The sequence below is a fragment of the Rhyacophila brunnea genome, unplaced genomic scaffold (genome assembly GCF_057557595.1).
Source record: "Rhyacophila brunnea isolate RB1 unplaced genomic scaffold, BYU_Rbru_1.0 scaffold_23, whole genome shotgun sequence".
In the NCBI taxonomy this organism is placed as follows: Eukaryota; Metazoa; Arthropoda; class Insecta; order Trichoptera; family Rhyacophilidae; genus Rhyacophila; species Rhyacophila brunnea.
In genome coordinates, this window is record NW_028232893.1 from 24,118,967 (window position 1) to 24,131,913 (window position 12,947).

Consider the following 12,947-nt stretch of genomic DNA (forward strand, 5'->3'; position numbering starts at 1 on the left):
AGATGAGAAGTCAAGATTTGGTGGTGGTTGCTCCGATGGATGCAGGAGCGAGTTTTATTTGCAGCGTAAACAGTTGGTATAAGAGTATGTTACAAGAGCGTTATGTTACAATACTTATGATAATGTTCCGAGGTCCAAACTCGGTGGAATCGAATGCTGTGTGAAGCGACTTGCATGAAGCTTACTGGTCGGACCGAGATTAATAATGATACTAATAGATATTTATACTGTGCAACTAATCAACTATGACCTGCTAATTATATGCATGAATATTCGGTAAATTGCGAGCCATTGTTGATGAAGTTTGCAATCGAGAAATCTGCTGGCCTCTGCATTACTGCACTTCGAACGTTTCGATCCCATCATATAATGTCACGCATGTATAATATGCTGACTTTAAAAAATGAAATAAATAATAATTATTTCAAGTTTCATTACAGTTTTATGAAAATCGATGTTTTTTTAAAATAAATATAATCAATATTAAAACGATGAATTAGTCAAAAATCTAAACATTAAAAAATTGAAAACTTAATAAACTAAATTTTAATAATAAATATGACCATAAAATATAATGTAATAATAAGATTTGACCCTGCAACGAATTCACAACTTATTACATTTTTTTAAATTGTAACTTTATTAATACAGTTGAAATTGTAAATTATCAAAAAAAATCTCAAATTGCAAGCTTCGTATTTTTCCGCTAGGCTCTCTGTTCGCATATAGGATCCCCTTAACAATAAATGTCTTCATAGTATAAATTATACTAGATTTATTTTTGACCGATTTTATCAATGTTATTTTGTATAATATAAAAAAAAATATATTAACTATGGAAAAAAATGCCAAACCCGGGATTCTCTAATTGTAATCCCGAAATCCCGGGATCCAAATTTTGGCTCGGGATTGGATACCCTAATGCTGACTGTAGAAGCGACGATTGTGCGATAGTTTAAATAACTTGCTAATTCTTACACTGTCAAAATAATGCTGACAAGACCCGAAGTCATTGACCACTACATACCGATCTAGTATCTTTAGTAATGACCTCGCGTAGGTATTGTGCACAGAAACATTGAAAAAGTTTTATTCTAAAGTAGACGCATACGAGCCAACAGCTTTCGAAGAAAATTCTAAGCACGCTGTGGGAGCATTTGCGTCTCTTTCGTAAAAAAAATATCGCCCGAACTTTCCGTCCGTCTGCAAGTGTTCCCGCGAAGTATTTTAAAAAAAAATACAATATGTGGCGAAGATTATATCGGCAAAATTTCAAATCTCTAACGTTATAAAATATGGTTTTATAATGACTTTCGATTATGTGGTGATATGAAAACTTTGTTCAACTATTCTTTTACTCAGCCGTGACCAGGAATCCTGAATCCCGGACAATTTTCGATACATATAAATCCCGGGATTAGTAAACATAATCTCGAAACCTTCAGGATTGATTTTTTTATCAATCACAATCAATTAGAATGTGTACAAAATTATGTTAGTGAAGTGTATGTACTTGCACAATATGTCACAGGGGGAATCGCCGGATGCTCATGGATAATAAATAACATTTTTTTGTTGTCATACGCAATCGTAAGAATATCATAAAAATAATAAATTCGTTCATTTAACCAGGTAGACGCCACTGACGTTCCGGCACGCAAACGGCGTCTAACCGCCAGTGCCACGGACGTGCAGGCAGACACTTGTTTCTACGCCGAATTTTATGAATATTATCTTTTCTTAAATAAGTTATAAAAAAAAACTGTTTTACTTTCACATTATTATCTATATTACAATATTATTAACTATATTAAACCCACATACTTCCAAGATTGAGCGTACACAATATTAACATTAAATGTCTTAAACAGTATAAATTATACTAGACATTTTTGACCAATTTTATCAATGCTATTTGTATAAATAAAAAATTAACTATCAAAAAAACGCCAATCCCGGGATCAAAATTTTGGCTCGGGATTGGGATTCCCTAGTCGTGACTTGTATCTCGTGTGTCATCAGCTCCTCAATTATTAAACTACCAGTCTTAACACACAGTCGTTCAGCTGTTAAAACTGCCGATGTGATATAATAATTTTAATTTTATATAATATACAAAAAACTACTTTACAGGCACCAACCCCCCCCCCCCCCCACCGATTACTTGGATTTATCTAAATACCAGAATAATACAATGAGATGCTCGGCATCAATTAGTGTTTGTGATAGCTCCAATTTGATGACTACGTACATCTATTATTATAATTTTGGGGGTAGTGATCAATGTGATCAAGAAATTGATTATATTAATGAAATGAGAAACTTGATTCGAGTGGAATGACGGTTGACTATGTCGAGTGAAGGACTCGTGACAATAGTAGTACATCTCGTGATGGACTAAACGAGTGAGTGAGGATTTATGCATTGTCCTTCCGATTTGTACAAATGCAGTAGGTACATATATTACAAGGGATATTGTCGCAATTAATAAATCATAACGGACCCTACTGATCCTAGTTATGATTGAGGAAATTCTGACGATCATTATCGCTCTATTGTTTTGTTTTGACAACATTTTTTTTCTTTCTTTATTAAGCACCACAACAGGCCGTGAAGCCCAATAATAGTGGTAAAACTCCCAGGCTTGAGGAATTTACATATTAGATTTGACCTCACCGGGAATCGAACCCAGAACTCCGGGATGGAAGGCACTGCACCACGAGAGCTGCCATGTGTGTCACTCATTCAATGCTGAATGCAATCATACCATTGTTACATGATTATATTAAAATAAGACATACCTAGTAAATCTAAAGTTTCTATAAATAGTAATGATATTTTCTTTTTTGTGGTATATAGTACGTTGGAGGGTTTAGGTATTAGACTATGCGTTCATTGTGGTCTAATCATGGCCCCCACAAGGGGGGGGCTGACAGGTCTCTAGCCTGGGGCCCAGGCTCAGGAGGGGCCCGGCGTGGCAAGTCGACCGAATAAGTGAGATAATCACACATCACAAATTTGCTCTAATACTAAAAAAAAGTCAAATATATTAATTTTACCGTATACACCATTTGGAAAACATCACTGTAGAGCGTCACACTGCCTTAGCGATAGGCAGAGGGGGCCCGCTAAAGATCCTAGCCTGGGGGCCCGCTTCAGGATGTGGTGGCCATGGGTCTAATATAAACAGTCAACGGAAAATAATTTAATGCACATAATATTATATTCAGTTTATCAGGTTTTTGAGTAATGCAAAATATGACAGAATAAATTGCCACGCGTTAATTTGACACTGGTAATTATTTTATAAAGTATACGTCGCGAATATGCATGCATTCTAAATACATTACAGCGTCTAGTTATCTAAGTTCACATCGTTGCAATTTTAAAATCGCAAGGTTGTGTGTGTATCCCAAATCGCTTCCATTTGTCCAGCTTTTCAGGCAATAACGACCACATAGCAATATTATTAACAAGAATAACTGCGTGGCTGGAACGACCGCACGGCAAAGCGGTTCGCAATAAAAATGTCTGCCGCCGCGAAATAGCGCGGGAAAACTTTTAATAACGGAAGCCGACCGGAGCGATCGCGTGACATCCGGAAGTGGTGTGCGAATTATTCGATGCACACGCCATCTGTTGGATACTCATATAACTCACGATTTAACGTTTGTTTTGCATTCAAAAATGCAACCGTATGTGCACATGTATTATCATCATTATCAGAAACGAAACAACCAAGAGTGGAGACATGTTCCTATCCAACGAGGCCGCTTCCCAATTCAGTGCTCTAAAGCAGTACTTCTCAAACTGGGTCGCCGCGAAATACTTCAGTATTTCAACAAATACCTATTTCCCAAACTTAAATGAAGATAAAACGTACAATTGGAGAAGAACATCATTTGTTAAATCTTTAAAATATGCTCATATTACGAGGGCAGGTTAATAAGAATTGATTAATATCAGATAATTCCCTTGAAGTCGAATTTAATATAAGTCTTGCAGAATTTTGGATAAGGCGACAGCAAAAATATAACGCAACTTCCATGCGCACTGATTAATGAGTCAAACTGTAATTATTCGCAAATCTGCACATGTTCTGGACACCAAGGATGTCGAAGAGCAACGGAAGTAAACTAGACATCACGAACCCAAAAATACAGTCCTGTTAAAATTTTATGTTAATTAATAAATTTTGTTTTCCAACTAATGGAAAGATATTTTCATTATTACTAAATTTAGGTAGTTATTTCTATATATACCAAAAGATTCTGCTCGATTTGCCGCCCCCTAGCGACGCTCAATATGCCTACCCCCACGGGACGTCACTGGCATGGAACCACTCTTAATACCAATTAATAATGCCAGTTCACCGTCTTATGTTGCACAGTTAGGACAAGCATTTCCTTCATATTCATTGCGCTTTTTCTCTAATAGTTGTATTAGACTAGTAGTAGACGTTGGACTCGGAATGCGGCATTGATTTACTATAGTATCTAAATATTATAGTAAGTATATTAGCTAATTACGCATAGGTTTAAATTTTTAAAGATATTATTACATATCAACATAATTTTTGACATTTCGTAAAACATTGCCGATCATCGGTCGATCTATTGATATTAGGCAATGTGAAGTAGAGGTTATGATCGAGAAATCTCGATGAATAATCATTCTCGTAATCGCATTTCTCGAGAAATCATCAATGAGATTCTCGAGAATTCGACTAGGCGAAAATAACAAAGGGGAAAGTTAAAACGGAAAAAGAAAGTTGACGATCCCAATCAAAATTGCATTGCTTATCTAATAAAAACCCGTCTTTTTTTTAAATTTGTCGGTGAGAATTCCCGAGAAAACAAATATTCTTGAATTCAAGAATAATTCTCGAATTTTGAAAAAAAGTTGATAGATTTAATTACAAGCTCTCACGTGCCAACGCAAGCCAATGGTGGCCAATGGCAAGTCAACGCAAGCCAATGGAGCTGTTTGGTGATTTGTACAGAACAATTTGCAGAACTCAATGCAAATGAATCTATATAGCGAAAGAATACCATTATTCTGTAGGTATAGGTCTGTTACCGAAAGTTGAGGCGATCACAGATACGAAAGATTGTGTGAATTGGTGTATTTATGAATATAGTATTCTTTCACAGGCTGTTCCTTTTTTGATTAGTTCAATTTTTTCCTAAATCAAAACAAAGTCGATTTAAAAATTTGAAACACCTGTTCGTAAACAATGCGTCTGTGTGAATATTCTGGTCGCCTCAACTCTGGCTGTGCTACCTATACATAAAATGCCTAACAAACTGAAATTTAATAAGTACTTATTATTTTTTTTCCAACAGGTACGAACAAAATCACGCGACAGCCAATCCAGCGACAGCGCAGCGACGATCATACCCTCGTCGGTCCTCCGCGGGGTCGCTGCCCGCCGAGGCACCGCAGGGAGGCCGCTCCAGCAGCAGCAGATGATGGGGCAGGGCCAACAAATGGGCCACAACCAACAGCAGATGCAGCAGGGCCACGGCCAGAGGAACGCGCCCGGGCATCACCCCCACCAGGCTGTCCTCGAGCACGACGAGAACCTCTCCGATAAGGAGATCTTCCCAGGGTCTGGTCAGCATCACCCGAATCAGGTCAGTACAAGAAATATAGTGTAGTTGAGCACTTGATAATATTAACAATTACCTACATATTATTACATACCAACCTACATAATAGTATTATGTTCGGTACAAGTCGGTTATGGGGAAACCAGGTGGAAACCGCGATAATTGTCATAGCCGATTTCAGCCAAAATTCATGAATGAAAACCTAACCTAATAAATAATCCAGTATATCGGCTATTTTCATAATGTGTTTGCCGCTGGCTTCCCCATAACCGACTTGTACCTTATGTTCTAACGATCAATCAGTATGTCCTGTTTAATCTTCGTTTCAGTACTATTATTAGTATGTAATCAAAACCTCTGCCAAAAATCTATTAGGACCATCTACACGAGCAGGTGAAACGCCGCGGGTTACCGGCTACCGACCGCTTCTAAATTTTGTAAACTACAATGTGTCCGTCAAAACGCGCATAATTTGAGAGCACAGAACACGATCACTGTGATCACGCATGACACAATGGCATGACACGACCGGTGTAGTGGAACAACCGCTTGTTGTCGCTTCCTGAGGCGTTCCGACAGCATCTCGCTTTCCGAACGCCTCCTCCCGCGACCGGCAAAACGTTCGTATATTATAAACCATCATTATGTTTTATGAATGTACGTGGTCGGTAACGGGTGAACCGCGACGTTTTACCTGCTCGTGTCAATAGTCTTTATTATTTACTTTACTTTCCAAAACATTTTTGTACCCAATAACAAATCCAATTTCACGGTTTCGATTTTTAAATGTCGCTATGGGTTTATTATCGATAAAACACAGACGAAACGAAATATCATCTACATTCTACTCCTATTCTGTACACAATACTGCTATCGAGGGTAGTTTATCATATTTATGTATTAAAGTATTATCATAAAATTGTTACAATAAGTTATCCGTCTAAGCTGTCTATCTCGCTCTAAAAGTTAACACAGCCAAAAGAGGTGTTGTTAAAATATACCACTTTTTGACAGTTCAAACACATTGCAAAAATTAACCGCCTCAATACATAAATATGATAAACTATCCTCGATAACCGCCTTGTGTATAGAATAGACCCACTGGTCTGACTATACTAGAGCGTATTAAACCGGATGTCGCTTGAATGTACGCTTGTAAAAACTGAAACGAAGACTAGACGGACAACTTTACTGAACCAAATGAAACTTATTATACTAAAATACAAAAATCACCATAGCCATTCACAAACGGTATTACATACAGAAATCATTATTTTTTTTAATCTATGGCTACCTATAATCACTATGGACAAACGAAATGTTCCAACCCACATTACATAGCAAGTCTCTTGTGACAAACTTTTTTTACTAAAATGTCTTTATATTATATCGTTTCTTTAAGTATTACAGCAGTAGGTAATCAGAAAACACTCTTTTTACTTACATTAATATTTGTTTGAAGAGAGAGACTAATTATCTTCATTATTGAATATTGTTTCAACAAAAAAACCAAAACACCTCCATAAAAACGCTTTTACTAACTAAAATTATTTAAGTAGTAAAATCTATGATACATGTTAACGAAGCAATTAATATATTTCTTATTATATTTCATTATCATGCGGTGTTTTTGGTTTTATTATGAAATTAATACCTACCTTACATATTGTGTTATAAAAAATAATATGTTTTCATAATATAAATTATTATTATTGACATGCCGTTTCTTTAATGTGTGTGGTAACTTGGTGTGTTTATTTTAATAAAATTATAATTTCATTATTTTTACATTAAAAAGCATTTATTTATATTTTAAGAAACAAACGTTGATTGGTTACTTTTGGCTCTGTCTCTATCTCTATCTATCTTGTCTGTTTCTTCATGCCTCGTCTACCTGTCTCTGTCTAATCGATGTTTTGCCCCTTGTTTTTTATTTATTATGGAAACCTTCCGAATGAAATATACATTTCAAATTGTTAAAATTTCTAACAAATTATAACTGTTACATTATATTTTCATCAGACCCCATTAAATCAGCGCTTTTAATTTAATTTTATAATTAAATACGGTAACATTTTTTTTAATATACAAATTATATGTCTTTTTTTTACATTCAATCTTGCAATCTTGCATTTTTTTAACTTGCAATAATTTTATTAACTGTCGAATTCGTATTGAAAATAATTTGAAATGTGTACATCTATTCTCAATGTTGAGGTTTAATTTTGTTTGTCCTGATGGCAAATCACTGTTTTGAAACAAACCCCTTTTCTCTATGATCATATTGTGAAATGAAATTATTCTTTGCAAAAACATCGGGTGCTCTCTTCTTCTTTGTATTTTATTTCTTTTGAGAAGGAGAATAAAGAAAATCTTACGGGAGGTTTTCTTTATAGTGTTGCCAAACAGCAAAAGCTGATATTTCATTTTAATACAACGTGAAAGTCTTTCGTTAAAAAAAATCAAGCAACATGATCATGGACAAACAAAAACGCTTTGTAGAATGGATATTTTAAAAATGATACAAAGGTGTTGGGCATACTAAAAAACAATAACACTCATAGTTCACAAATAGACATGGCATGGCTTATCCAAATAATTATGAGTCAAAACCACTTTCACATTTAATAAGAAACAAACGTGAGGAGATTTCTAAAGTTTTGAAAAATTGAATGAATTTATTATTTGTTTTATAAAATTATAAGATGTCAGTTTTTTTAAATTCATTTATTTATAAAATATTTAAATAAAAAATAATTAACCAAAAATAAAGTATACGAATAAGATAACATAGGTATGCTATGAAAGAGCTGAACTACGAATGATATTTTTAAGTTTGCCCAACAAGTAATCTGGTACACTCACAATATGACTCACAAACGTAAGTTATGATATATTTTTACATAATTCACGCAAGGCAAGCTCATTATACCTTGCTGGAATAAAAATAATAAACAATATGTTGTAATATATGTAGGTTCTCACTGAGCTGGGTCACCTTTGATAAAAGCACAGGATTTTATTTTAATCAATTTTATATCACATTATTTGAGCAAAAAACTTACCAATGTCGAGATGAAACTCATCATGTAATATTCACCTTTACAATACGAAATATACAATAATTCTGCTAAATACAAAGACAATAAATTTAAATTTTATTTTGTTCTTAATTCAAATTACATTACATAAATATTAATTAAATTTCATGAACATACTAATATTTTATAACAAAATTGAATGTTCCATATACAAATTACACTGTTTTTGTTGGATTATTTTATTTTGTGTTTTTTTTCTCTTTTGTTACATATAAACAGAAATAGATAAGTTTCAGTGGAGGTTTTTTTTTTCAGAAATACAATAAAAATATTGTATGCATTACTTATTATGAAATAAGACAACATATTTTAATAACTTTTACCATCGACATTATTAATTAATTGTAGCAAAAATATTCAGACGGGACACGTAAAGGTTCAGACATTTTTTGACAAAATGGTGGCTTTTCTTAACTACTCAAGTCAGGAGAAATACCTATTAAGTATAATACTTTATTTAAGAACAGGTACAACTTTTTGATGATTTTGAATTAGTGAAAAATCATATTCTCATAACAATACAATAATGTCAAATTTAATTGTTCATTTTCAATCATATTTTTAAAATACTATTAAATACATATTATATTACAATACAGTGGCGAAGGGTGGATGTAGGCTGTTAAGATCCGCCATAAATAGTGCATACTAAATTTTGTCCGTCATACGTATTTGTTTTCATTGAAATAAGACTACAATTTACAGACAGTATTAGTTAGTTTTTAAAATTCAATTAAACCCTGCGACAACCAAGCCATAATAGATAATAGTCAAAAATTACTCGTCTATCTATAAAATATCTAAAATTATGCAATTAAATCATACGTAACTTTCGATATTTTGTAGATAGAATGAAATTTGTTATCTATTATAGTTTGGTTTAGGCAGGGATTAATGAATTTACAAAAATGAACCAACAGTATGTGTAAAATGTATTCTTAATTCAATGAAAATAAATAAGTATGAATGAAAAAGTGTGCACAATCTTGTCATATCGCCCAAAATATACCAAAACTATTAAGGTTTGTTTAGGCAGGGTTAAATTGATTTTTAAAAATTAACTAATACCATCTGTAAATTGTAGTCTTAGTTCAATAAAAACAAATACGAATGACTAGCAAAAATTAATGTGAACTATTTATGGCGGATCTTAATAGCCTACCTCCACCCTTCGCTACTGTTACAATATGTTTACAAATAGGATCTGTAAGGGCGACAATCTAAGCGAGCTAAACGGCACGATGTAACATTCCTGAGAATTTCTCGTTACATCGGATACACTCAAGCATTTTTACAAATGGACGTATTTACGCGAATAAGATCCAACCATCATGTGTGATATTCTGAGAAAAATCAATATTTGAGTGAAGATTTCTATAAAATTTTGATGTGTAATTATTTAATTAATTTAAACATCTGACGGGATACTTTAATAAAATTAAATAACCACAATATTATTATTTTTAAATCATTCTTCTTTCAAGTATTGAGTTTTCTCAGAATGTCACACGTGCGGATTGGAGCTTATTTGCAGAAAGGAGTCCAAATATTCTATATTCTGACCGCTCTAGTGTCACACTGAGTATTATACTGAGACTCATGAACACACAAGAGCTCATAGATTAAATTATCTTAAACTGTCTTGCGGGTAATGCAATTTGAACTTTTGGATTTCACGCTTTGCCCGAACCGTTAATCATTTGTAACAATTGCCCGTTTCGTTAATTATTCAATATTCTTGGTTTTATATTTTATATAATCTCCTTTTTTGTAGTGTCTTTATTTTAAACCGAAGAAAATATACAAAATACACATTGTTTTTTAGAAACAAAATAATATGCATATTATTGAAGGAGACTCAAACGATATATCCAGCGACATTACATATATTATTTCAATAACTTTACTAATCACATTCGAGGCTTTTGTGGGTACCATTTTATTTAAAACCATGTAAAAAAAAAACATCCACAAGTACCTATTCATGTCTGGGTATGGTATCTAAATTAAATGACGTGTCAATTGAGATCTCGGACATGAACATTTTTAGACAAATAGGTCTTTACTAAAAATGTCTTAACCTTTCTGACGTCCCTGATTCTTTTTATAAAACTATAATTTTAATAAACTTTCCTATTCAACTATATTCTTGATTTTATTTTACTCTCGTCCGACTGGCGTTGGGATTTTTTTCTGTGTTTATTTTATTTTTTCTTCAGTCTTATCACACCGAGAATAAAAAACATTTACTTCATTTTTTTGTGAAGTCAGGTACCTAGGTACCTACATACCTAGTTTAATATTATTGTATAATATACAAATCAGGCTTTAGTATAATAAATTATTTTGGAACATATAAATATTTTTTGGGAACGTTAAAAAAATTGTATGAAAAATATTTTCTTTATTAATAATATATAAAACATCTTTCTTACCTAAATCATTCCAATTGTATGATATTTTACATTAACTATTATTTTAACTATGCCAATGAAAGTTTTAGTAGTATTTCTATATTCAGTAAAAATATAAGCGATGTATATTCAAATCTGTCTGATTATGATGTATCTATAGTCTATGGTCTGATTCCTTTTCATACGTGATGTAAGAAAGAGGCAGAGAATATATTTTTGTTTCACGTGACATTGGGTAACTACTAAAACTCTCATCGGCGCAAAATACACAATTATAATCCCAATGTCGATCTGTCGGACAAACTTAATATTCTTTTATAGAAGTGATCGATGATATCATGATTATATTTTAAAATTTGAATGCTACATTAACATGACAATCTAAAATTAATATTCTGAAACGTTACACATCTCATTTAGCACACGTCCGGATTTGGTACTGGTCTGCTTAAGAGTATATTCGACAAAATTACACCAGGGGTAAGGGCCCTTATACCATAATATAATAAAATATATACTAATCTTTGACATATATATTTATTTTTATTTATTATAATTATTAGCATCGTCGATTTTATTAAATAACAGTATTACTTTATTTGTTATTCGTGCCGTACAAAGAGCTTATATGCAGTAATTAAATTTGAATATATTATAATATATACCTTTTGTTTTATTACTTTTATTATACATATATTTTACATAGCGATTTTTATAAGAAACATATTTTTGATATACATAGTATCGTGTAGAATTTTTAATTAATTAAAATAAATGACAGACGATTTTGACGCATACGCCGCCCGTCCGTCGAGGCTCTGTCGAAAATATTGTTTTTCCCTTAGGGATAATAAAGAATATTATTTTTGTTTATTTTTTATTTAATATTTTTTTATAACTAGACCCACATCTATAATATAAATACATGTTCACGTTAGCTGAAATATACATTAAATATTTTTATTTATTTTTTAAAACAACATTATTATACATTTACCTCCATACATGTAGCAAATTAGTTAGTGCAAAACATAGTTAATTTATGCACCGTAATCTAATATTTACCTAGAAATTTGTAGTTTTTTTTGCGGATCAACATATTAACTATTATATTGACCCGCATTCCTGCATTAATATGTACATATTCTCACAGTAACTAATTATCAAAACGATAGCTACATTTTGTTAACATTAGCAGTCACAGTCACCTTACTATTCAACGTTAATTGACATCTTTCTTTATATTATAAACAAAAAAATGTGTGCGAACTTCGTTGGTAATACTTCAAAAACTACATTTTGTATTAAATTTACAATTAATAATTCCAGTCATCATTTAATGGTTGCAAAGTACGTCATCTTCATAATATATTATATCTATTGCGAGATAATTATTACTATCATACAGAAGCCGGCAAATAAAACATTTTGCTTATGCGTTAATTACATTGAGCTACTTTACTTTACGAGCTGCTTGTTGGCGAATTTACAATCATCATCATGTCATCATTGAACAAGCTAACAAGCAGATTGTAAACATTCTACCGAGAAAAGTTGAGTCAACTTTACACGCTACACGCCGGCGTGTGGGCCCGCGCAGTAGAGCGCAGTAGCAACCTCCCGGTAAAAAAACGAACTACGTTCTGTCAAAATAGCCGCTGGCTAGTGGCTTCTCAGCGAATGGAAAGTTTTGTATGTCATCATCACAATCGCAGTAGCTGAATCGCCCGTTATTAAATTCGCCAACAAACAGCTCGTAAAGTAGCTCAATGTAATTGACGCATTAGACAATAATTTCTTTTATTGTGTTACTTGTCAAT

General features: G+C 32.8%; 1 protein-coding gene across 1 annotated transcript in view; it reads left to right on the plus strand.

The window, feature by feature from the left end:
- The window catches only part of Rbp (RIMS binding protein), a 252,736-nt gene that overhangs the window by 193,249 nt on the left and 46,540 nt on the right, over positions 1 to 12,947 (plus strand). The window contains exons 12-13 of the mRNA XM_085950873.1: positions 5,346 to 5,636; positions 11,548 to 11,607. Coding sequence (XP_085806999.1) covers positions 5,346 to 5,636; positions 11,548 to 11,607 — 351 coding nt within the window. The remainder of the gene's footprint in view (positions 1 to 5,345; positions 5,637 to 11,547; positions 11,608 to 12,947) is intronic.